The sequence below is a fragment of the Myotis lucifugus genome, unplaced genomic scaffold, assembly GCF_000147115.1.
Source record: "Myotis lucifugus unplaced genomic scaffold, Myoluc2.0 scaffold_92, whole genome shotgun sequence".
NCBI classification, from domain to species: domain Eukaryota; kingdom Metazoa; phylum Chordata; class Mammalia; order Chiroptera; family Vespertilionidae; genus Myotis; species Myotis lucifugus.
In genome coordinates this window covers 99,905-125,901 of record NW_005871140.1, presented here as the reverse complement: position 1 = coordinate 125,901, position 25,997 = coordinate 99,905, and the positions used below count along the sequence as shown (strand labels likewise).

General features: G+C 38.6%; 1 protein-coding gene across 1 annotated transcript in view; it reads right to left on the bottom strand.

The window, feature by feature from the left end:
- The window catches only part of ANO3 (anoctamin 3), a 129,697-nt gene that overhangs the window by 27,280 nt on the left and 76,420 nt on the right, over nucleotides 1–25,997 (bottom strand). The window contains exons 12-14 of the mRNA XM_006091589.3: nucleotides 12,787–12,869; nucleotides 12,230–12,370; nucleotides 11,291–11,455 (exon numbers count right to left, since the gene is read on the bottom strand). Coding sequence (XP_006091651.1) covers nucleotides 11,291–11,455; nucleotides 12,230–12,370; nucleotides 12,787–12,869 — 389 coding nt within the window. The remainder of the gene's footprint in view (nucleotides 1–11,290; nucleotides 11,456–12,229; nucleotides 12,371–12,786; nucleotides 12,870–25,997) is intronic.

Below are 25,997 nucleotides of genomic sequence, written 5' to 3'. Positions count from 1 at the left end.
AGCTAGCCAGGCACATGCACAACATATTTTTATAATGTTCCGTTCGTGTCTGCCACCTTCTCCCTGTCCTGACATGCTCTGTCCACAACTCATGCACACTCAAGGAAAGAAAACATCCTATATAATAAAAGCCTAATATGCTAAATGTCCGGTCTTTCGGTCGGCAATTCAATCAATCAAAGCATAATATGCTAATGATATGCTAAGGCTGCTCAACTGCTCGCTATGATGTGCACTGACCACCAGGGGGCAGATGCTCCAACCGGTAGGTTAGCTTGCTGCTGGGGTCCAGCCTATCGGGACTGAGTGAGATGGGCCAGACATGCCCTGGAGCTCTCCCACGGTCCCTCCCTGGCTGGCCAACCTCCCGCGTCCCTCCCTGGCCCCAACTGTGCACCAGTGTGGTCCCTTGGCCTGGCCTGCACCCTTTCACAATCCAGGCTTGAGGGACCCCAGGGCTCTAGTGTTTTATAATAGTCCAAGTAAATATAGTTGGGAAAATATATTTTCTACAGACAGTAGGGTATTATGTGTTTGTGGATATATGTGTTTCCATATAAATATTACTATGTAACCCTGTAATTCTACAAATTATTCTTTAAATTTCAATAACCCTGTTTGTTGTCATGCAAAATTAAAAGGTAGGTATCTGGACACTTTAAAAGTTGTTGACTTCTCCTGCCTGTTCTTTCAATAGAACTATTGTGGATTATTCATTGTAGTCATGATTCAAACCTACTTTGTCCTAAGATCTAAAGTGTTATGTTGAGATTGAAAGATTATATTGAGTACAATAGTCTCACTCTATCTCTTGTGTAGGTGCTTTGTTTTTTTATTATTCTGAAGTATACACACAAGTAAATTTTAGGACAAGATTAGCTTGAATTCATGAGCACCTGATTGCAAAATATTATTTTCCCCACCCTATTTATCAAGTCAAATGATTATAGAAGAATCTCCAAAAAATATAAGACTTGTCAATCAATAAATACTACCTAAGTGGTATTGTGCCTCTAGCACTGATTTGAGTGCCCTCCCTGGGTTTGGAAGAAAATTTTATTTAAATATCTGCCATTCAGAGTATTTGCCTGGTACCAAGCAGTGCTTTATGTATACTATAATTTGCTAGTCCTTATAACAATTTCATCAAATAGGTCTAATGATCCCATTTTACAGAAGAGGAAACCAAGTTTTCAAATATCAGGCTCCTTACCTGAGATGACACTACCAAGTAAATAACAAAGTCAGGATTTGCACAATGGCTCTCTTGTTCCATCTGCGCTATGTCTTGTCACATAAACTGTTTCAGATTTTTGTTTTAATTCTTAGCACATAGAACCTGTCTGCAGGCCTGGGAAGGTGATGTCTGAAGCTGATGCCCCAAGGGAGCACAAAAATGTTTGGAAGAATGTTATGAATCACAAAAGATGCTCATCCACTTCTGGAAATATTACTCTTGTGAAGCTTTCTGGGGCACTTTGGAACCTGCATCATCCAAGGCCCAGATGCTAGCCGGCTGGCACCAGCATGAGGATGATTCACAAAATCTGGCCACGCAGAGTGACTGGTCAACTCTGAAACCACCACAAAGTCACAAAGTGCAGGAAGAGCTATAATGTGAACACATCCAACTGTACGGTGCTGTATGGTGCATGGCAGCAATCATTTTGACAGGAGAGAGAGAGAGAGAGAGAGAGAGAGAGAGAGAGAGAGAGAGAGAGGAGAGAGATATGAAATGAATATGTATTTGGGGAAAGAGAAAATAAGGAGGGTCAGTATTAACTGTCTGGCCACCACATTTACTAGTATATATGGGACTTCAATGCCAGTGGCCAGAGAAAAATGACACACACATATGCAATTGGTCAGGAGATGAACATTACGATAGAAAGATAACGGCTTTGTGGATAGAGAGTGGTGGTGGGCACAGAGTATTATCTTAGAGATTGGTCAGGGAAGCCTCTCCAAGAGGGTGGCATTTGAACAGAGAACTGCATGAAATGAGGGAGCCAAGCAAAGATCTGTACTAAGTTCCTTGGAGACCCAGGAACAGCAGGTGCAAATAGCCTGAGACAGGAATGCACTTGGTGTGTTTAATGAAGGGCATGGAAGTTAGAGGAGAGGAGTGGTGGCAGTAAAGAAGCAAAGTAGGAGGAGATGAGTCAGAGGGTCCTCAGAGGGAAACAGTATTTCAGGGCTTGGGAGGCCATGGTAAGGATTTTCATTTTGAGCTTCCCACTAATGCTTTGTTTTGAGGTGCTATGCACAAATCAGCTGGGAAAAATAAGAATGGCAAAGGCAGGGAAAAGACAAGGTTGTTGTGAAGGGGCATATTAAGGAGTTCTACACTTGTTTTATTTTCTTTCTTTCTTTCTTTCTTTCTTTCTTTCTTTCTTTCTTCTTTCTTTCTTTCTTTCTCTCTCTCTCTCTCTCTCTCTCTCTCTCTCTCTCTTTCTTTCTCTTACTGTTCAATGCATGTTTACTATTTATTTATTTTTTAATCTTTATTATTGAAAGTATTACATATGTCCCCCTTTTTCCCCATTGACCCCTTCTAGCCCACCCCACCCCTCACCCCAGGCCTTCACCACACTATTGTCTGTGTCCATGGTTTATGCATATATATGCATACAAGTTCTTTGGTTGATCTCTTCCCAGCCACCCACTACACTTGTTTTAGTATTCTTTTTTCTGAGTTAGAGTCTCACCATCTAACCTTCACTGTAAAAATAAGCTCCAAATAAGCTTTTGCAGAATCAAAAGGAGATTGCTTTTCCTGAGTAATAAACCTTTTTGAATTTCTAGAAACTGTGGACATAGACATGAACTAACTAAGCAAATACACTTTTTTAAAAGAGCCGGCAATTTCATTAAAGGAGTAAGTTGGCACCCTTTCTAGGTTAAGATGTGCAGCCCAACTCTTTGATCCACCCTATTCCCTAATAACCTGCATTGTAATTGGTCACCAGTGGTAACTAGGTGTTAAGGAAAATTAGGTACATTTTGAGATCTTCAGTGATCAGGCCCATGAAAGAAACAGGAATGTATGCTCTGGATTCTAGGGATGGAAAGAGATCAATAATGTGGGAGAGTCCAGAACTAGCACAGACTACTTACATGAGCCAAATGTATTTAGGGCTTTTTGTTGTTGCTGTTACAGTGCACTCATTACATGTTACATGCACTTTAAAGGAGTTTATTCTTTTATTGACCATGTTGAAATGGCTTGGTTGGCTTAATCCCAGATATTTCAAACTACAAGAGTACTTCTACTGTGACTACACATTAATCATGAGCCCCAACAGCTATAACCTATTCTAAATTAATTAGGGTATAATTGACAAGCAACAAGAATATACATTTTGGAATAACTGCACATTTTAATTTTTCATTAAAATCTTCTTGGAAATATTTCCTGATATTGAGGAAGAAACTGGTCTTGCAAGGTGTGTCAGGCCATAAAAACTGAACAATGCACTGCCCTGTGGGGGGGGGGGAGGGCGGGGAAGGTCATTATCCCTGGCCCCAGGAAGATCATCTGATAAGACCTGGGAACCCCCAACACCTGGGGCCTTCCTGTAAACCCACAAGGGGCGGAACCATATCTGCAAGACAAAGACCCCAGAAGATTATAAAAAGCAAAGCCTCTGTATATTACTCACTCTCTGATTTGGAAATTACTTTCCTGAGTCCACTAGTCACTAGTGTTAATAAATGGGTCCCTCCCTTTCTCTAGGAAGCGTGCTTGGTTTTTCTTTGCTCTTCTGTAACAATATGATGGTAACATTTATGTAACAGTAATCCTGCTACCTTTAAATAACACAGCATTTTCATGGGTGGCAAAATAAAGAAGAAAAAAGATGGGATTAATAAAGAGCAACTCATGGTTTCAAATCCTGGCTTTGTGGGATTTTAGCTATGTACCTAGTAAACAGATGTTAAAAATAATAAGTTAGAGTTTTGATTATTGTTAAGTTATTTCCAATTATCTTTGGAAATGTGGTATCTGACCTTGGCTATGTATTTAAATTACTTAGATCCCTTGAATCATTGATTTCCTAATGCTATTTTAGGGACTGAATGAATCAGAATCACTTATACTTTTTAAAATATAGATTGCTTAGCTCCACAAAGGAGCTCCTGAATGGAACTTTGGATCTGTCATTTTGCAAGTGACTCAGCTGATTTCCAGCATAGTAAGAGCAGAAAACATTCCTTAAGTTACTCTCATGATCCTTAAGATGAACTTGTAATCAAATTTTGATTATTTTAACCCCTATTTTTATCACAAATATTTACTTAGGGATACCATCATGTATCTGTTCTTAAATCTTAAGATAATGTATATTATTTGGTCACTAGTTTGAATAAAAATAACAAATGCTGTTAACTTGGAAGACACTGAAAACATAATTTCAATAACAAATAATTTTGAACACATGAAATATTCAAGATGCTAGGATATTTGGAGAATATAATAATTAAAATATAGTTTAAATATAAATTGCCTAGGCAGTAGGCAGGGATCTGGAGATACAAAAATGAGGAAGCTACTAAGAAGTTTACACCCTGACAGAGGCGGAGAGGCATGCCTGTATAGAAGAGTATTCACAAGAGGGACTGTTTCCTTCCACCAGGAGAATCTGATAAGGAGGGAGAATAGGCCTGTCCATCCACCTTGTGAGGAGAATGGACACAAAGAGAGATTATTCAGTTCTACATATGGCACTGAAAGAAAACTTTATTGAGGAAGTGATCCTTAACTAGAATTTTCAAAGATGAAGAGATATGCTTCAAGAAGTCAAAAGAAAACACACACACAAAACAGCAGATAGAGGAAACACTGTGAACTAAGAGACAGGGTTGTAAAATAGCAGAATGCCAGGGAGCAAGTGGTTTGGTAACTGTAGTGCAGCCCATGAAAGGGAGGGAGAGACACTCCTTTGGACCAGAAGCTAAAGGAAGGATGGCTTTAAATAATGGAGGGACTCGTGTGCCATGAAAATGAAGTTAGAATTTATATCAGAGGCAATGGCAATCTGTGGAGCAGTTTCAAGTACAACATAAAATGATCAAATACAGTTTGGAAAGATCCTTCCAACAGTAATGTGCTAAGGAGAAAGGAAGAGTTGAAAATAGAGACAGAAAGACTAATCAGTTACAAAGCTGCTGCACCAGTCCAAGCTAGAAATGTCCCAAGTAGTAGTGAGGATGGTGAGGAGGGAATAGATAAGAGAGATGCTACAGAAGCAAAATTTATAACAGTCACTGATATGATGAAGGAGACAAAAGAAATGCATGAAGAATGACACAAGGTTTCTGCCTGTGTACATTAAACATTGAAAGTTCCTTATTTAACAAATATTGTTTGTTTGATTTAAACTATTTTTGCCAAGCCTACATGCCATAATTTCATGAATTATAGCTGAAAGGCACATTAGATTAATAAAATATTTTTACTGAGGCCAAGTCCCTCATTCGAGGGATATGGACGCACAGGGATCACAAAGTAGAGCTATTAAAAAACAAAAAACTGTATATTTAGTGTTGGTTCAAAAATAACAAGTAGCATTTGGTTTTCTAGGTGAATCTTTTTAATGGTATAGTTTTTTAAAGAGTCTAGCATTTTGATATTATTTTAATTTATACATATTGAAGTCCTGAAATTAATCCTGCGTGCTCAAGTGAGTCAGAAGGGCTGTTTAGTAATCTGTGAAGTATTTTAACATCCCGAGTAGGGAGGGAATGCATGAATTCAGAAGGGAATTATTGTTTTACACTGATAAAATCTGAGAAATATAACATTCTTTTCGCATTTGTTGAGTTGGCATTGAGTTCACTTCTTTTATGCTAAATCCATTTTTAAATCTGCGTTAGTTCAAGAGCAAAGAAGAAGTATTTATGGTCTATCCACTTTCAATCATCTTTTAATCTTTGGCTGAAATGCAAAAAGACACATGACAACAGTATGGTGATTGCCAGAGGAAGAGGGGTGGGAGGAGTTGGAAAAAGGTAAAGGTGGTGGTGGTGGTGGGGGGGATAAATGGTGATGGAAGGAGACTTGACTTGGGGTGGTATATTGTAGAAGTGTATACCTGAAGTATATTGTAGAAGTGTATACCTGAAATCTATATACTTTTATTAACCAATGTCATCCCAATAAATTCAATTAAATAAAAGGAAAGTCAGTCCTGTCTTCTCCCAGCAACTATGGATGATTGTTATAGCACTAGGCAGTTACTCCTGTCTTTAATAAAACAGAACTAGTGGAATTTTGAGCATCTGAAAAGATTGTTTTTAGGACAAAAATAGTACTATCTTCACCTCCCTATTGAGCTCTTATTTCCATAAGTAGAGATACACTCCAGTTCAGTTTTGTTATCTGAGAGATGCATTAGTTTGGAAGAAAGAATATATTAAGCCTCATCATAAATAGAAACTTAGTGAGAACAAGCTGCATGTGAACCTTCTGCCAGAGAGGACTGACTACATGTATGAGGGTCAATTGAGATTCTAGGGAAGGGAGTAACTGAGGCTAGGAAGTAGATGTGGATCAGGGTCAGAGTTTAAGGGATTGGTGATTAAGAAGCAACTGGAATAATATAATACAAGAGTCTGGAACAAAATGGAAACCTCAGCCAAATTCAATTTTGCAATAGGAGTGCCTTTTATATGGAAAATGTTTGAGGATAAAAGTTTCTATTTTTTCAAATGTAGATCTAATCATGACAAGTTCTTCAGTTTAACTGAAAAGAACTTGGGTGGGAGCTAAGGCTTGAACCCTGGATCTGCAGGTTCTGTTCCCAAAGCTGTCATGCTTGTTTTCCCAAGCAAAAGTTAATTAATCACATTTGGCTTCTTTGTCTTGTCTGTGAAATATTTTCCTTCTTCAAAGATATTAGGCCAGTTCATTAATTCACTCAAGATGTTTTTAAAGATCAGTAGGTCTTTGGAACAAATTGTCAAACACAGGAACACAGGGTTCTCTATTGAAGATCGGTAATAAATAAACATGAAACCATTAACATTGATTATATTCAATGGGTACAATTAGTTTATGGTAGGAAGGGAGATGAGTGGCATTTTGGATCATATCAAGTAACTTTCTTAATATTTTTAATGTTTTTGTACTGTTAATAATAATCCTATCTAATAATAGACAAACATGGTAATTAACCGTACCTACGACACACTTCCCATTGGCTAATCAGGGGGATATGCAAATTAACTGCCAACCAAGATGGCGGCCGGCAGCCAGGCAGCTGAAGCAAACAGGAGGCTTGCTTGCTCCAGTGATGGAGGAAGCCAAGGTTCCCCGCCTGCCGCTGCAGGCCTCTGAGCTGCACTCTAAGAAACAATGTTGCAATTATAGAAGCTAAACAATCCCCATGCTTTCAGCCAGCCGGCTGAGCTGAAGTTGCAACAGTGTTTCAATTATAGAAGCCTCAGAGTTAAAGCCGGCTTTCAGTTCCAGTGACAGCCATAAGAAGGGTAAATAAATCCCAGAATAAAAAAAAAAAAAAGGAGAGGTTGGGAGCTTCAGTCACCCACCAGCCTGAAAACGGCCCTCAGCCCCTCACCCAGGCTGGCCAGGCACTCCAGTGGGGACCCCCACCCTGAAGGGGGTGTGACCAGCTGCAAACAACCATCATCCCCTCATCCAGGCTGGCCAGGCACCCAAGCGGGACCCCCACCCTGATCCAGGACACCCTTCAGGGCAAACCAGCCGGCCCCCACCCGTGCACCAGGCCTCTATCCTATATAATAAAAGGGTAATATGCCTCCCAGCACCGAGATCAGTGGAGCCGTGAGGCCTCCTGGCACTGGGATCAGCGGAGCTGCGAGGCCTCCTGGCACCAGGATCAGCAAAGCCACAAGGCCTCCTGGCACCTGGATCAGCGGAGTAGCGAGGCCTTCCAGCACAGGGATCAGCAGAGCAGCGAGGCCTCACTGCCCCGGTGTCAAGTGGAGCCGCGAGGCCTCCTAGCACTGGGATCAGAGAAGCCTCGAGGCCTCCTGGCCCCTAGAGCAGCGTGACAGGGGGCAGTGCCCAAACCCCCTGATCGCCCTGCGGCTCTGTGTGTGACAGGGGCAGGGCCACAACCTCCCTATCCGCCCTGCTCTGTTCGTGACAGGGGAAGGCACCCCAACCCCCTGATAGGCCCTGCTCTGTGCCTGATGGGGGGAGCTCCCCAACCCCCTGGTCAGCCCTGCTCTGTGTGTGACAGGGGGTGGTGCCCAACTCCCCTATCAGCCCTACTCTGTGCGTGACAGGGGGGAGCTCCTCAACCCCCTGATCGGCCCTGCTCTGTGTGTGACAGGGTACGGAGCCCCAACCCCCCTGATGGGCCCTGCTCTGTGCGTGACAGGGGGTGGTGCTGCAACCTCCCCATTGACCCTGCCTTGAGTGTGACAGGGGGTGGCACCTCAACCCCCCAATCGGCCCTACCCTGAGTGTGACTGGGGGTGGCATCGCAACCTCCCAATCCACCCTGCTCTGTACATGTCAGGGGTTGGCACCCCAACTCCCCAATCGGCCCTGCTCTGAGCCCGACCAGGGGCTGCACCTAGGGATTGGGCCTGCCCTCTGTCACCCAGGAGCAGGCCTAAGCCAGCAGGTCATTATCTCCTGAGGGGTCCCAGACTGTGAGAGGGCACAAGTAGGGCTGAGGGACAACCCCCCGCCCCCGGCCAGTGCACAAATTTTTGTGCACCGGACCTCTAGTGTATGTATAATCCAAAGTTAAGAAAGATAAAAATTATAGACTTTAAAAAAGAACAAATAGGAAGACTAAAAATTAACATAATAGTTATGATTCCTATATGAACTAATTAAAATTTCAAATTTCCTTATATTTAGACATTTATTTGATAAAAAGACATAATACAACAACTTTTTTGTGCTCTTTTCACAGATCACTCTGAGTGCTTAAAACTTCATGAATCAGTAATAGATAACATTTAAAGAAATAAGAGTGAGAACTTATATATAAATACAAAGTTGGTCTGAAGAATTTAACAAGACCAAAGGAAAAATTATCAGCATTTCTATCTCAGGGACTTAAGGGACATAAACTAACTTTATTATTTATAATGAGAAAAATAGGGAAATAAAGAAAATTTTGGTATTTTGAAAGAAAGGAAATACAGACTTAAAAATAAGAATACATTTTTAAAATAATTAAGGGCAACAAATAGAAAGTTAACATTTCTTGATCTATTTTTCTAATATATTCCATAAATGTATGTTTCATAGACACTTCTTGCAATTTCAAGACAAACAGCATACACTTCTGTGCCTCTTTACATCTGTAGGTTGAATTTCTTCAAATGATGATCCAGTTTCTGCAAGGATCCTCTCTTTTTCCCTTCGAGTCTCTGATCCACTATCACAACCCCTGCTGTACCCCACCCCTCAATTTCAGATGCAATTGATGGCTTCCTTCTTATCTTACTTAGGGCCTTTTGTGCTTCATCTGTGAGGCAATCTTCATTGTGCCTTGGTTCCTATTTTTCCACTAGTCAATAAGATAATGGGTAGCAGCACTATGACCAGTCATTTTTATGTCAACCAACTTACTAAGAATAATAAATGGATTCAAGTTAAGATCAGGCTGGCTGACTGCTAGTGTTGCCTAGAAATAAACACATCAGCCACTTAGCTTCCTTTTCTTGAGATAATGGGGCTCTAACCACAATCAAATCTGTCTACTGGAAAACCCTCATAATATAATGATGTTGTTAGAAATGAGATCTTTCACCATCTACCACAAGAGTATTATCATAAGTATAAGAATCTAAAATGGCTATGTGATGAATGGTTCTCCTTCAATGAGGTAACTTTGAGCAATGCACAACCTATACTATCATATAAACCTCCCAGTCCTAGTACTGTATTTTTTTTTCAGTGTTTAATGTTCACTTTAATTATGAGCCAAGGGCATAAACTAAAATACTGTATGACTTGTTTCAAGAAGCTGTAAACAACATTCTCCTTTTACAAATGAAAATGAACCTGAAGAAAGCAGACTACAGTGGAAGGTATTAACTATAACCCTTGTGTTAAAACTTACTCATTGATTACAGTGACTATTCACCTTTCTCTTAAGGCCTTCTCTGATTATTTTTAAGTTAAATAGCAAATGGTCCTAAGCCTCTTCAAGCTAAATAAACATGTAATATCAGTGTCAATCCATATTTGGCTCTAAATACTTATTACTGGTATGTAATATCAACATCATTTTTGTAGTACTGCTATTCTATTTACATGAATTATCTCATTATGTCAATATACTAGCACTGACACTTAATATATGCATGATTTGGAGCAAGTTTTTAAGTTTTCAAATCTCAGTTTCCTCCCTTACCTAATAGAGAGAATACTGGCCTTGTGGAGTTGTTGGATGAATTGAAGACATTATCTTAAATGTGCCAATCAGTATCTCCTGTCTTCAGACACAGAGAAAATAGAATAATGCCATCCATAAACCTTGCTAAAGAGGTAGGCCTAGGCCTAATGTGACCCTCTCAGCTATAGACACTGGTTCACAAGTCAAACAGTGTATGTGATATTAAATAAATCAGGTGCTGTCTTTGAGAAAGCAGCACATTAAAATAACTGGATGATCCATGTTAAATAAATTACAGAAAGCTGATCATCATGGTCATGTAGTTAGAGCCAAAGAAGAAAGCATGGTGATACCACAGCACACTGGACTATGAGAGAAAGACAGGGCATGGCTAGGCAAAGATAGCTATCTTCCTGATAGAGCAGAGTAGACAAGCACATGCAAATAGGAGAGAGAGAGAGAGAGAGAGAGAGAGAGAGAGAGAGAGAGAGAGAGAGAGAATGGAGAATAGAGAAGAAAAGATTAGAGAGAGAAAGGAAAAGAAATAAAAATGCTAGTTTCAGAGAAAGAAAAATGGAGTAACCCTTCACTTTCAAGATGTTCCTTTACCTTTCCAATAAATTCTCCTCTGAGTTTAAATCTGTTGGAATGGTTTTCTAATTCAAACAATTCCTTACTTGAGTGAAAGGAAGATATCTTTCTAGCACACACTAGACATTTAGGAATGATCACCAATCAAACTATAAACTCAAGGGAAAGGAATTTTGATATTACAACTTTTATTTATTTTAATTTAAAGGAATCTATCATCTGAACCATATGGATAAAATATTTTCTGCTAAACTGAATAGTCTTTGCCAGAAATATGGCTTGCTCTTATTTTGGCTTTCTATAAATACAATCTATCCCTTTGCACATATTGAAAAATTGTAAATACTTACAAGATTCAGGACCATGATGATTACAAAATTGATACAGACAGCAGCAGCAGATGTTGCAAACTGCCAGTGTTGTTTGATGAAATTCCATTTGAAGGATGCAAACTGTTCCATGACAACCAGGCGATAAACCACCACTGCAAACACTGCAGTGATCACCAAAGAAATCTACAGCGTGGAAGACCAGAAGAGACAGCAGTATTTTGTATTATTAACAAAACAGAAACAAAAGTAAAATAATAGATCCAATATACTGCCACCTGAGCTGAAGAGATTTATTTTTCTAAAAATGAATACATAAATTTCATTTTTTCCTTTAAGGAACTAAGCTACTTGAGTGTCAAAATAAGTAGCATAAGATTTAAGTTGTTATTGTGTAATACAATTACCACACTAAAATGAAAACTTTGTTTAAATTTCTACCATTAAATGGGATATTTCATTTTAAAACAAGATAACTAATTTATTAGGGCAACTCATATAATTTCCATTTTACCTTAGATCAGCGGTTCTCAACCTGTGGGTCGCGACCCCTTTGGTGGTCGAACGACCCTTTCACATTGGTCGCCACAGACCATCCTGCATATCAGATATTTACATTATGATTCATAACAGTAGCCACATTACAGTTATAAAGTAGCAATGAAAATAATTTTATGGTTGGGTCACAACATGAGGAACTGTATTTAAAGGGCCAGAAGGTTGAGAACCACTGCCTTAGATGATCTCTGCTTCTCCCACAGAGTGTTTTACTTAAGAATATGCACAAACTCACTTTGTGACCTGCTGTGATTTTCATTCTGTTTAGTAGTGTGTATTGCCAAAGCATTGAACAGGATGTGGTTTCTAGCATTATCTGGGTCACAAAATGAGTTGGCATCCTAGAACTTCCTTCTAACCCTGGAAGCCCAGAACGTTCTGATATTAACGGTTATACTTTACCATGAAGAATATTCCTGATATAGAAACAAGAAGACGACTGACTTTGTCTGAAGAAGGCTGATGTGGCTCAGGTTTTCCACTAATGGGATTCACTCTCTCCATCTTGTAATATTTTGCTTCAAACTGGGGACGAAGTGTTTCCTATGAGAGAAACTTACAGTTACCTAAATATCAAAGTAAAAAAAATGTTTAAAATTTTACCTGCGTTGATACAACATTCCCTCATTTTGGCCTATTTTTATATCAAGTCTTGGCAAAGAAGCATATTTTGAAAAATAAGATGCAAATTACTTTCCAGATAACCCTAAATTATGTTTTAATTAGCCCAACTTTCCAGTAATATAGTTTAAGAAAATATCATAGAAATGCTTTGAAAATAATTACATGATCTCATCACTGATTTTTTTTCATTAAATAAGAAATCTTGTTAGTCATAAAGCATCAAGGGAAAGCCTAATTGTGTTTAGCTGCTTCCACTTTAGATGTTAAGAGCAATGAACACTTGTCTGCAATATTTGTAACCCAGTTTCCTTATCTTCTGTTTCCTAACATCTTACCTCTTCTTCTTCCCATTCAATAAGGTCCCAAGTATAGGTCAGTGTACTTCTTCTTCTTTTCCAAAACTCCAGGAAGACTGTGGCTATAAATAATAATAACATTATTATAATTATTTACCCAACTGCATTATGTTCTTTCAGCATTGCTCTTCTTCTTTGGATGCATTTTCACCATATTATTGAATTATTAAAATTAATTAAATTCACAGTAAATTCATTCAACTGGAATTTTGTTTTCTCTCACCGTGTTCTCCCTGTCTCTGTGCACTGCATTCCTAGAGAGGAAGTAATTTTTTCATTGGATTAAATAATTGGAGACTTCTGTTAGCATGACCTATCAAAGTGATGCTATGAGAAGTCAATATTAGTGAACAAATATTTATTGTTCTTTTTGACTTGTTCATGCTTATTAAAAATTGTCCAAAAAGCCTAAATAAAGCCTTCTCCAGGAATGACAATAAAGGCCAGACGTGTCTTCTCCAAGATTCTGAGAGGAGAAGGATAAGATGGGGGAGAGAAAGGAAAAGAGCAAGGTTGTCATGTCTCAGGCAACTTCTGCTCAACAAGTAGGGTGCTATGCATTAATCTAAGCTTGCAGTTTGGCTAAAAGTAGGTATAATTGATACTAACAGCAGTATGCTTTTGGTGCTGCCCATTACATTAGTACATTCTGGAAACAGAAATTCTTGACTTCTTCCAGAAAACAAACAAACAAACAAACAAACAAACAAAAAACAGTTCTTATGTTTCAGAACTCAAGGATTATACAATTAACTACAAATTTATCAAACATAAAAATCTCTTGATATTCAAAGTAGAAGTAATCACTCGGTTGACATTGCTGCTAAGTTAGCAGCATTAAAACAATAGCATCCCCTAATGAAAACTATGCTACCAGTTGAAACAAGTGGGGATATAAAATATAACATTATGGAAGCACACTATTTATCTGTTCAACGAAATAGCAAGAAATGGTTAGGAAAAGGCTATAAATATCATCCTAAATCAGGGATGGGGAACATCTGGCCTGTAAGTAGTATAAGCCCACGAAATCATTTGTTCTGACCTTGTCAAGCCATTAAGGGTGAGTTAATTAAATGTTTAACCAAAAATAGCAGGCTAATTTTTAAGTTGATAATTTTGTATTGCCCATGAATGATGTTATAAATATCCAAATGGCCCTTGGCAGGAAAAATGATTCCTACCCATTCTCTAAAAGAAACTGATAGGTAGGTCCAAATGACCTACCATGCCTCCCTGATTGCATACAATATAATATGTTACAATATGTATATGACTTACTTTATTGGGACACTCAACTGACAAAATGGTTTCTTAGGGAAACAATACTACTGAAAGCCATCACCAAGATAGCTTCCTAGGTATACAACAAAAGCCAAGTCTGGCTAATGTACAACCCAGGAAATCCCATTCATACCTGTATGGGGCATTTTCCCTTGTGCTAATGCCCCGTTGAGGACTGGCAAGTCAACTCTATTCAAGGATACAAATACGTGTTAGCAATGATTTGTATGTTTTCTCCGTGGGTGGAAGCATTTGTATACTGCAGAGCCATAGCCTCAGTAGTAAAATAACTCCTAGAACAGCCTTCCTACTTGGGGAATCTCCTCAGAGCTCCATATTGACTGGGGAACTCAAACTATAGGACACATTATTCAATGTTTATAAGATCTGGCTGATTTGCAACATTTCCATTGTGTACATCATCACCAGTCCTCCAGTCTCATAGAGTGACTAACTTGGTAATCAAAACTCACCTGACAAAACTGGTGTAGTCTTCCAATCTGCCTTGGCCTAGGGCTTTTCCCTTGGTATTGCTCAATGTAAGATCTACTCTTTTCAGCGAACACAGACTGTCTCCTTTTGAAAGTATTACCAGCAGACCAATGAGATTAGATCAAGGAATGTATGAACTTGCACTGCTTAAAGGAAACCTCCTGATTTACTGTAAAGAATATCAGGGCCCTTAAGATTAACTCTTATAGGTTACCCAATTAACTACAAATTTATTAAACATAAAAATCCCCGGACATTAAAAGTAGAGGTAATCACTTAAAGAAAGCTCCTGGAGCTCTAGCTGGTTTGGCTCAGTGGATAAAGTGACGGCCAGTGGACCAAAGGGTCCTGGATTCAATTCCAGTCAAGGGAGGTACCTCAATTGAAGGTTCTTCCCCGGCCTAGGCCCTGATTGGGGCTTGTGCAGGAGGCAACTAATCCATTTGTTTCTCTCACATCGATGTTTATCTCTACATCAATATTTCAATATTTCTCTCTGTCTTTCCCTCTCTCTTCTACGCTCTCTAAAAAATCAATGGAAAAATATCCTCAGAATCTTTCCATTACACACTTCTGGGAGATGGAAATCTATATCATGATCTCCAACTCAGAGCATATGTCTAGTAACACTTGGAGTGCGGGAAACGAGTTAAGTCAGCTCGCGTGAATTGCGCGTACTCCGCGGGAGCCGTCTTTAACTCGGTTCATATAGATTTGCGGTGGAGTGCGGGAAACGTGTAAACTCGGGCCGATTGTAACTGCGTATTACCAAATATTTGTTTGTAATCCACCCTTTTGGTGGGATGGAACAAAACCAAAAGACAGAGCCATCTTATATTTTGGCGGGAAATTCACCCGCACTCCAAGTGTTAAAACTACCATCTCCGCCCTAACCAGTTTGGCTCAGTGGATAGAGCGTCGGCCTGCGGACTCAAGGGTCCCAGGTTCGATTCCGGTCAAGGGCATGTACCTTGGTTGTGGGCACATCCCCAGTAGGGGGTGTGCAGGAGGCAGCTGACCATTGTTTCTCTTTCATCGATGTTTCTAACTCTCTATTCCTCTCCCTTCCTCTCTGTAAAAAATCAAGAAATATATTTAAAAAAATACCATCTCCATAAAGATTCCCCTTAGTCCTGATGGAAAGGGCCATATCAGATATTACTAATTAGCCTATTTGCCACTAAACTTAAGGATGCTGACTTATGCATTCATGTTTCTCATTTAAAAAGTACCCACACACCTGAGTGGTTATGTCAGCCTACTGGGTATCTGAAACAGAAAATCTTTAAACAATCTAAGACTAACACTAGAATTCTCATTCTGGGATCAAAACATATGGCACCTGACATAGATGGTTCTCCCAAGACCCCAGACCAGGCCAGTCATACATGATGCCATCCAGCAACTCTTACACTTGGTCTTCCTTTTGATCACTTTTTTTTTCATTTACTAATACTACCATCATAACCCAATTTTTGCCTGAACAAAAACTCCTAAGAAAACATTATTCATTTTCATAGTTCTTCAGTCTAATTTCAAGATGAACATACTCAGAATCTTATGTCTGCTTACTGCAATGACTATTCTAGTTACCTTTCAACACCCTTTGGTCCCACTGCCCAACAATTATCCAACAGTGCCAATTTAACTCACAGTTGGATACACACCCAAGCTAACCATACTTATGATAAACCAGATCAATGGCTTGGCACTTATGCCTTGAAACCTTACAAAACCTAACTGGAAATAACACTGAATTTAAAGTCCTTCTTTATTCTTAAGCCTCTGTGGTAGGCAAGTGTGTATGATCTACAGTAAATAAGTAAGAAAAGTTAGAGCCTACCCTCAACTATAAGTTCTTGGTCCATCTAAATATACTCAAATTCTAAAAACAGATAAAATAAGTCATCAGCAAGATTTGTCCCACTTGCTCACATTTTTCTCCTGGATTAAATAGTAGATTCTAATAAGTAAGTTAGAGATTCTAGATGTGATATGGAGGGTTAAAAGTTTTAAGGCTTCAATTCAGTCATTTTGTTCTCCCAGAGAGTATCATGAATGTAATCCCATTCTTGATAGAAGAGAATGAGAAAAGGTGTTGAACTAGTAGCTCATTGAGGATTGACTAATGGGTTTGGAAATTTCAAGGAGAAAAGAGAATCTGTCAAAGACTTCATGAGTCAGTGACTTAAATAAATGTCTATAAACCATGAAAGTGACAAGAAAACATATTCATTTTATTATAATTGCTGGTGACAATTTTGTATGCACAGTTAACTCTGGGATCCTGGCTAGACAAGGTGGTCTCTGAGGCAAGTAGCAGATTGAAAGAATACAGGAGTATTAAGACAGAGATCCCGACAGGTTTTAGCAGGGGTGAGATTGTGGGGAGGGTGGAAGAGCTGGAGAAGTGAAGCAAGATTTATATAGTTTTAACATCACAGAGCTTTAAAAATATCCCAATGCCCATACTACATCTCAGAGCAATTAAATCAGAATCTCAAGACAAAACCCAGCATCAGTTTATTTTTAAAGCTCCCAAAGATTCCCAATGTGCAGCCAATGTTGAAAACCACCTCCTAGAGGAAAAGCAGCCATGCTCATGAAAGGTGAAATGGAAATTAGTCATGGTTACTGAGGCAGTAGAACATTACCACTAACATTGTTTAAGGTCAAGTTGTAAGAAATAATGGCTGTTGTTCTGTTTTGATTTCCAACTATTTATAAAGCATTTTAGCAATCATTTTAGAAACATTACTTCTAATCTCTATCACAGTCATTCTCAAAAACTAACAAAAATATAAATAGCAACATGTAACAAGTAAATATGAGATGTGGCATAAAATGGCTATTGTTATTATCCTTGTTTTTTTAAGATTAAAAATTGTGGGGAGCTGATATAGGGTTAAGCCTCGGACTCACCTGTTGGCAAAGTCACAAACAAGTCCCAGCTTAGAGGGCACAGTCCTCTTAGCATAATTAGGCTTGACCTTATGATGCTCCCTAGATCTTACCTGGGAAGCTAATGGGCTGAGGGAAGTGCAACAAGAACAAAAACAAGTGAAACTCACAAGAACAGTGTAAACAAGTGAAACTCACAAGAACAGTGTAACTTTGGTAACCACTACCTTGTTTACCTCTGACTATAAAAATAAAGGCTCAGCGTGCCTCAGCATCTTTTTTCTGTGGCCTCAGCCAGGCACAGGAAGATCCGCAGAGACTAAAGAGAGCTAGAGAGTTCTGAACACTGTCTCCGTGTAAAACATTCTTCGCCGACTCCGTCCACACCTTTGGGAACCCCTGGACCACTGGGGCTGGACCCCAGCAAAAAATTTTGGGGTTTTGAGAGGTTAGGAGACTTGCTAAAGTCACACAGCTGATTGGAACCTAAATCATTTTAACTAAAAAATTCATGCACTTTGTATCATACCACAGTGCCTTCCTGGATAGAGTTGAAATGGGAGATGCTAATAGGTGGAATGGGGATGTAAGAGCAAGCTGTAAAAGTCTTCAAGAAATAAGTATCCTGGAGATTGGCAGATGTGAAATGTAGAGAGAGTAGTAGAAATTGAAGAACATGGGGTTCAAAAGATAAAACTATAATACAGTAGGGCAAAGAACAATGGCTCAGAATGAGCATGATGACAGACTGTGGGATGGTAAAGAGGAAGGGAAACATTAAACTTACTTAATATTATTTAAAAATGCTTTAAAAATAAAGTATATAAAGTGAAATTAATTTCACTTACGAAGAATGAAGTGTCAATACAGATATAGATGTAGATAAAGTAATAGAAATGCATATTATATATATCTATATATATATATATATATATAATGTCTAATAATAAAGGTGTAATATACAAATTGACTGAACGGCCATCCAGACGTCCTTCTGGACGACCTTCTGGACAAAGCCAGGCTGTAGCCATGTGGCTGCGAAGGCCTACTCTTGGATGAATTTTGTGCATTGGGCTTCTAGTATAATATGATATGATGCTATGATATAATATGTAGATAGATTAGATATATCATAGTTATAGATACATAATGCCAAAAAGAATATACCAAAATGTTAATACTGTGATAATTACCTATGGATTATGGAACACTTTGTACAAAGTATACATTGTCCCTGGATTATCCACTGCCTGTGTTTTTCTTACCATTCTATGTGGAAAGTTTAGCAACTGTTCCCATTGGCCCCATGAAACGGGATTGAGGGTGGAGTTGGAGGATGAGGCCTCAGGGGAGAAGGACAGTTTGTTATCAGGGGAAAGCCAAGTTTCACATGAGTCATGGAGGTAGAAGGAATATTGTGAAAAGGCTAAAGATGATACTTCTGTTCCTTAGCAACCATACATTGTACTTATTTTTTCATTCCTGCCTTTCTATGACAAACTTTTTTCAACATAAAGAAAAAAAAATCCAAAGATGCACATGCTGCATCTATCCAGTCCTTGTACGTCCATTTCCTCATGTCTATTCCCAGTGGCTTTCCTTTGTGATTAAAGTCAGTGGCACAGAGGAAAAGAACCATATGGTCATGCATGTAAAAGAGGTTAGATTCAATATGCTGTTTGTTCCAAGTGGTTTATTTAAATTTACAGAAAACAAGGCCCAGAGTGACTGACATATATCACTGACCTTGTCCAGAAATCTGCAACACTTTATTACACTTGTTCCCATACCTGCTTTTTCTTACACTGGAAGGTAAATTTCCCAAAGTGCCTTTTTTCCTCTAGCATTTTGAGTTGTTGGCACACTGAAAATGCTCAATGAATGTCAGTTAAATTGAACTGATTGACTAAATGGAATCCAATTACTGTGACCATAACTCCTGGTCAAGTGTTCTTCCCATTAGTCCAGAGCTTTTCAAATTACGCCCCCCTGGAATTTCACTGGAGATATACAAAGGGGCCCTCACCAGAGAAGCCCCATATTTATGTGTTGCATATATTGATAAAGTTCAATTTTACTTGGAAAAATAATGATTAATTTAAAAGCTTGAAAATGACTTCCCCATACTTAGGCATGAGGGGGGAGGGGTGTCATGGAGGGGTGGTGCAGGGGAAAGAGGTCAATGAGGTCAATTTCAAACACAAATGAACTTAAATATATTTGAATATGGAGAACAAAAAGGAATTCCAGGCATTGTTTTCATCAGAAGAGATAAAGATTTGAAGTCTTCCCAAAACAAGGCCCAGCTGAATCAACAGCAACAACTCTGAGACTGCCAATTTGGATAACACCCAGACACTACTAAAGACTCACCTCCATTTCCCCGATTAATTTTCAGCAACATCCTCAAGCATACTTGTGCTTTCCAAAACACATGATATTGCAACATCACCATCCATGAGGTAAAAATAGAAATCTCACTAAACAGGTTGGACAATTAGCAGAGGGTCTATGAAACTGGAACATTTTAAATTTCCATGTCTGAGGAATGTTACTGTTGATTTTTCTATTTGGGGGTTAATACCTTACAGGTGTGAAATTAATGGAGTTCTGTATATCAGGTTTTGAATATTTGAGCTGAACTGTACTTGACAGTCACACATGTCTGGTTAAATTTCCTCTGTGTCTAAGAATATGGGATCTCTAACTTTACTTCCAATTTCCTTCCCATCCTTCTTCCTCTCCAACAATATTAAATGCGAAACAAATAACTAGCTTCTAAGATCATGGTATCACCAGCATTTGAACCTTAAACACCAAAAATCTTCACCAATTCCTAAAATCAAACTTAACATTTTTTCTCCCTAATAAAATTCATTTATAAATAACAAGCTACATGTAAACAGCATCATGTTATATTAAAACAGTGAGAATTTGCACCACAGTCTTGACCAGAGGAGACTCAAGTTTTATGTAAAAGATCTCACTAAAGCTAACTCTTCAGTTGTAACCATGCAGAAATTTCATTTCTTCAATATGACCTTTTCTCCTTTCTTTCATTTTGATTCAAACTGGCCATATCCAGCATCCTGACTCACCTGCATCCTCCACCCTTGCATGTCCACTCCCTTAATCATTAAGCCCTCAGTACAATGAGATTCTGATCAATATCAAATAATCTTTAGAATAAAGCCTCTGCTCTGTTGACCCCAGTGACAGTTTCCTTCAAACAAGAGATAACATATAGGCTTCAATTGTGTTTCAGCTCCCCACCTAGGAAATAAGCCAAACAGATAAAGCTACACCATGGCTGACATCAGGAGTACTGATCAACTACCCCTACCCTAGCATGATCAATTGGTAGAGACCATAACCCTATGGAAGGTTACTGGATTAATGTACCTATTCAAAAGCAGAGGATTTCCAACCACCCCAGTCATTCTTTTTAAAGATTTTCTCCAGATTCAGTACAAAAAATATTTTTCTGTAGTTACTAACACATGCTTTCATTATTCTCTACGAAGTGTTTAGGGCCATATAGTCCTTTAAATGGATGTGAAAGCCACTTGTCATTGTTATTTGCTGCCAGTAAACTTGATTTCAAAATCATCTTCAGGTCATGAAAAAGTTTTCTTTTTCTTCTGCCCCAGATTTTGAACCAAGGAACAAATCCAGACTCTTCAGAGTGGAGAGGCCTAGCATAGGCATTTCATTCACCCTGCCCTCACTTTGCCCCTTTCCAGGTCATGGCTCAGTGCAGAAAACACTTAGCAAATCAACTCTGTGCACGGTTGCTACTGAGGTTGTTGTTTAGCTATTATAACTTTCTAACCAGAAAGAAACAAATTAGAAAGGCTAGAATGTTCTAATTATCTGACTTAATATATAGTTTTAGAAAGCATTAATAAATCACTTGGATTTTTCCTAAAGGTGGCGAAATAAGTTATATTATCAATCTACTAGTTTTTGCCATCTTTATATTATATGTATGCCTGGTTGTATCTTTACTTAAGCCCATATAAAATTGATTACATAATTGATAAATTGGTCAACCATAATCTAAAGAGGTTATACTCTATAACTAAGTTAGGTTTCTAGAATAAGGAAACATATAACAGTATACTCCATCATCCAGGAATGAGTCAGTCATGTGCCATTCCCACACAACAGAATATTTTGTCCTTGCTAAAGAGAGCAATATTACTTGCTGCTACTTGCAGGGTTGAAAAGTTGTTTCGGGTACTAGGAATAAGAGGCTTCACTTCAGAACTTGTCTATGCAGGAACCCAGAGGAAACCCAGAACTCTCCATCTTGGCAAGATGTCCCCATACCCATATCCTACACACACCTTTATGTCCTGTCTCACTCACACTTGGATCCACCAGTATTAAATCACTGTGCTCTTCAACTGTACTCATATCTGTTACCTCAAGAAGGCCAAAATTTTCACATCATCTCATACCCTTCTGATTTTAATCCTCTAGTTCTAAGGAAATGGGGTTTGCCTCCATGAACATCCCCACTCCTTCCAACTCTTTGAGATACTTTCATGCTGGGGTCCAGCCCCAGCGGTCCAGGGGTTCCCAAAGGTGTGTTCAGAGTCGGCAAAGAATGTTTTACACGGAGACAGTGTTCAGAACTCTCTAGCTTTCCTTAGTCTCCGTGGATCTTCCTGTGCCTGGCTGAGGCCACAGAGAGAGATCCCAAGGCAAGCTGAGCCTTTATTTTATAGTGAGAGGTAAACAAGGTAGTGGTTTCTAGAGTTACACAATTCTTGTGAGTTTCACTTGTTTTGACCATAGTTACACTTCCTGCACTTCCCTCAGCCCATTAGCTGTACTCATATCTGTTACCTCAAGAAGGCCAAAATTTTCACATCATCTCATACCCTTCTGATTTTAATCCTCTAGTTCTAGGGAAATGGGGTTTGCCTCCATGAACATCCCCACTCCTTCCAACAGCTCCCCACACTTTCACTATGTCCTCTTTTACTCAGTCATCAATAGCAAAGTCTTTTTTATGTCCCCTCACCTTCTTGCTCTAACTGAAACCTGAGATGCTCCTGAAACCCCACTTTCCATGTGGCATTCTTAGCTGATGGCTGTTTGTCTCCCACACTAATAGGTACTGAAGATGAGGTAGAGAATTTCTGGCTCCTCATTGATACTTCAAGATCATTTTTCTCTCTCCTCCTTCAAGATTCACAGATTTGAGTCTCAGATTATAAATCCATACTTCCTACTATCTCTTCCTGTGGAAGTCATCTAATACTTTCTGGAGACACTTCCTAAAACTTTTCTGAAGATTTTTAAACTGTTGGCTTACTGCAACTGTTACCAACATGGCTCACAAAATAATTCTTGGAAATTATGATATATGCAGGTAATCTTTCTAGGACCTTGGCTTCTCAGTTCTTTTACTTCTACCCTCAAAGTTAGTTTCTCCTACTCTACATCACTCAAATAATTCCCTGGAATACTTTTGATCAATAACTGCAACCCCCTGCTCCTACATGCACAATCTCCAATTACCTTATCACCCTGACTGTAATCAAACCCGGGACCCTTTGGTCTGCAGTTTAAGGATCTATCCACTGAGCCAAACCAGCTAGGGCATGACTTGTCTTATTTTAAATTGATTTGAGTGGATCCTTGAGTCTGCCATGCTGTAATCCTTTCTCTTCTCTCTTAACATCCAGCACCTACAATCCTCTCACTCTCAGTTGCAATTTTGCTGTCTATCTCATCATTAAGAATAAAGCAAAAGAAATACACCCAAATTGTATCTACCCACTTATCTACACTTGTGCCTATTGCCTCTTATTTTTCACCTGCTAAAACAAAAGATTTATGCATCCCTAGCTAAAATCAGCTCTTCTTATCAACTAGCCTCTCTGTCTTATCTCTTATCACAGTGGTTCTCAACCTTCCTAATGCCACGACCCTTTAATACAGTTCCTCATGTTGTGGTGACCCCCAATTTCATTGTTACAAGTTGAACATAATTAAAGCATAGTGATTAATCACAAAAACAATATGTAATTATATATGTGTTTTCCGATGGTCTTAGGTGACCCCTGTGAAAGGGTCATTCAACCCCCGAAGGGGTCGCGACCCACAGGTTGAGAACCGCTGTCTTATCACCTGCTAAAGGAAACTGGTCATATAAATATGTCCAAGGAATAGCTTTAAGAAAAAAAAAAAAGGCAGATTTCAGATCTGCACAAACCAAAAATTAGAAGAATATTCTAGGTAGAAGAAAAGTGAGCTAGCAGATGTCTTAACCTTGGTATATTCTTCTTGGCATGCATATAAGCATAACCAATGGATATAAGACACTGGGGGGTAGGGGAGGCTGGGGGATAGTCAAGGGGGGGAAAAAAGGAGACATATGTAATACTCTTTGTAATACTTTAATAAAAAAATTAATAATAAAACAATAGAATTTATTCTAAAATTTAATGAATATTAAACATAAAATCTAAGATTTTATTATAAAAACTAGAGGCCTGTTGTATGAAGAGATTTGTGCAATAGGCCTTCCCTTCCCTTGGCTGCTGGCACCAGTTTTCCTCTGGCACCCGGGACCCAGGCCTTTGCTCTGGCTGGGCTCTAGCCAGACCCCCCCCCCCCCCCCCCGGCCGCCACCCCCAAACCTTCTAGTTCTGATTCCAATGAGATTGGTTTCAGCATCAACTTTATTCTAGTTTATTGTATTTATGAAGATATTTACCAAGGAAACACATTGACATAAATGTGTTGATAGGAATGCAATAGGTTTTGCTATAGTTATGTCATTCACTTCCTTGAACCATGGCTGAATTAAAGTTTGTATGTGATTTAGCAGATTTATAAGATTTCTTTAGCTCCCCATTTGTACCCATGAATAAAATGTATATACTATGTCACAACTTCTACTTAATAACGGGAATAGATCTAGAAAACTTTTAGTGGCCAAAATGGAGTTTTTAACTTTTTCATAAAGTTAGTCAAATGAAGAAGACCATATTATAACACCATGTGACTTATAGGAAAAAATAAGCTTGTTTGTTAAACAGCTATTCGGAGAGAATGACCCCTCTATTTATCTTCACACAGAATACTGAAACAACTATCATCATCCCTAAAGAAATTTTCCAGTCATCAATTTCCATTGTATTTATAATAAATATCATAAAATATATAACCATTGTTATTTATTTTTTTATTAATCAAATATGTCTTTGTTACTTAGTGTCCATGCTTCTATATAAAAAATATGAATTCAGTTTCTATTCTGTTTCAAACTCATCACATGCTATTAATGAATTTGATCTATGGAAACAGATTCCCTGTGTGTGACATCAGCATCAGGCATATTATGTTATAGAATTTAAAAAATAAATAAATAGCATCGTAAATCTAGAACAATGTTTTGATTTTGAGACATGGTCCCAAGCTACTGTATTTTCAGACCCGTCAGTGACAATGTGTGTTTCGTGTTCTGGAAAGTCCACTTGTGAATGGTTCCACCATTTCAGACAAAGAGAAGGTGTTTCTTCTTCCAATATGTATTGTGAGACTTAATTAATGGGTGTGAAGCAGTTGGTTAGTGCCAGATGTAAAGCACCACAGTAGGTAATGACAAAAGAAAATATGTAAGCATTACACTACGTGTCATCTCAGCTGCTTCAGTTAATCTGGCAAAAGAAGATCCAACATGGGAATAGTTTTCCTAGAACATGGTATATACCTGGAAATGTATCGAAGTGAGACTTGTTTGCTTGCTAAGAAAATACTTTTTAACTTCAACTCAGGTGATTTTAAAGGTTACTGATCACAACCAAATGAGCAAAGTAATAACTAAGGCATTAAATTTACCCATAGTTTGCATTTTTAGCTCTCTTCCAGTATGCTCATGACAGGATAGTAAATGGGGTCTATTTCTAGGGTCAGTTCTAATCATTTCGTTATGTTTGTCAGGAGGACAATGATGAAAAGGATTCTGAGGCCATAGGGCAGTGAAAGCAGATAATTTTAGCAAAATTGCCTTGTAATTTCTATGTTTAGTATAGGCCATAATTAATGGTTAAGTCAGAAAATGGTAATGATATTCATATATTTACCTAGGAAAACTCCTAAGGGGGTGACACACCCAATCCTGGCAACTCATGTTCAGTTCTCTAAGTATGGATATAAAATATGTTTTCAGTTGAATTTTTTCCCCAGTAACTGACTGATCTGAAAAGAACCAATTGAATTCTATTAAGCCATTGCTTAGTAACTAGTGTTTGATTAAATTTAACTTGCTTTTCTTCATACCAGTGCAGTTACAGCTTAAATATCCTTTGAGCGAACATTTTTTTAGGGGTTGGTTTAATTTATAATCAAACTCTAAAAGGCCTTTGGGCTTCAGAAAATTGAAAACTATAGAATTACCTTGTTCTTTCCTGGGGCCAATTAACTGGGCAGATTCTTTGCATTCAACTCGAAGCTCCTAGACCTTAGCTAAAGTTTCATTTTCTCACTCAGCA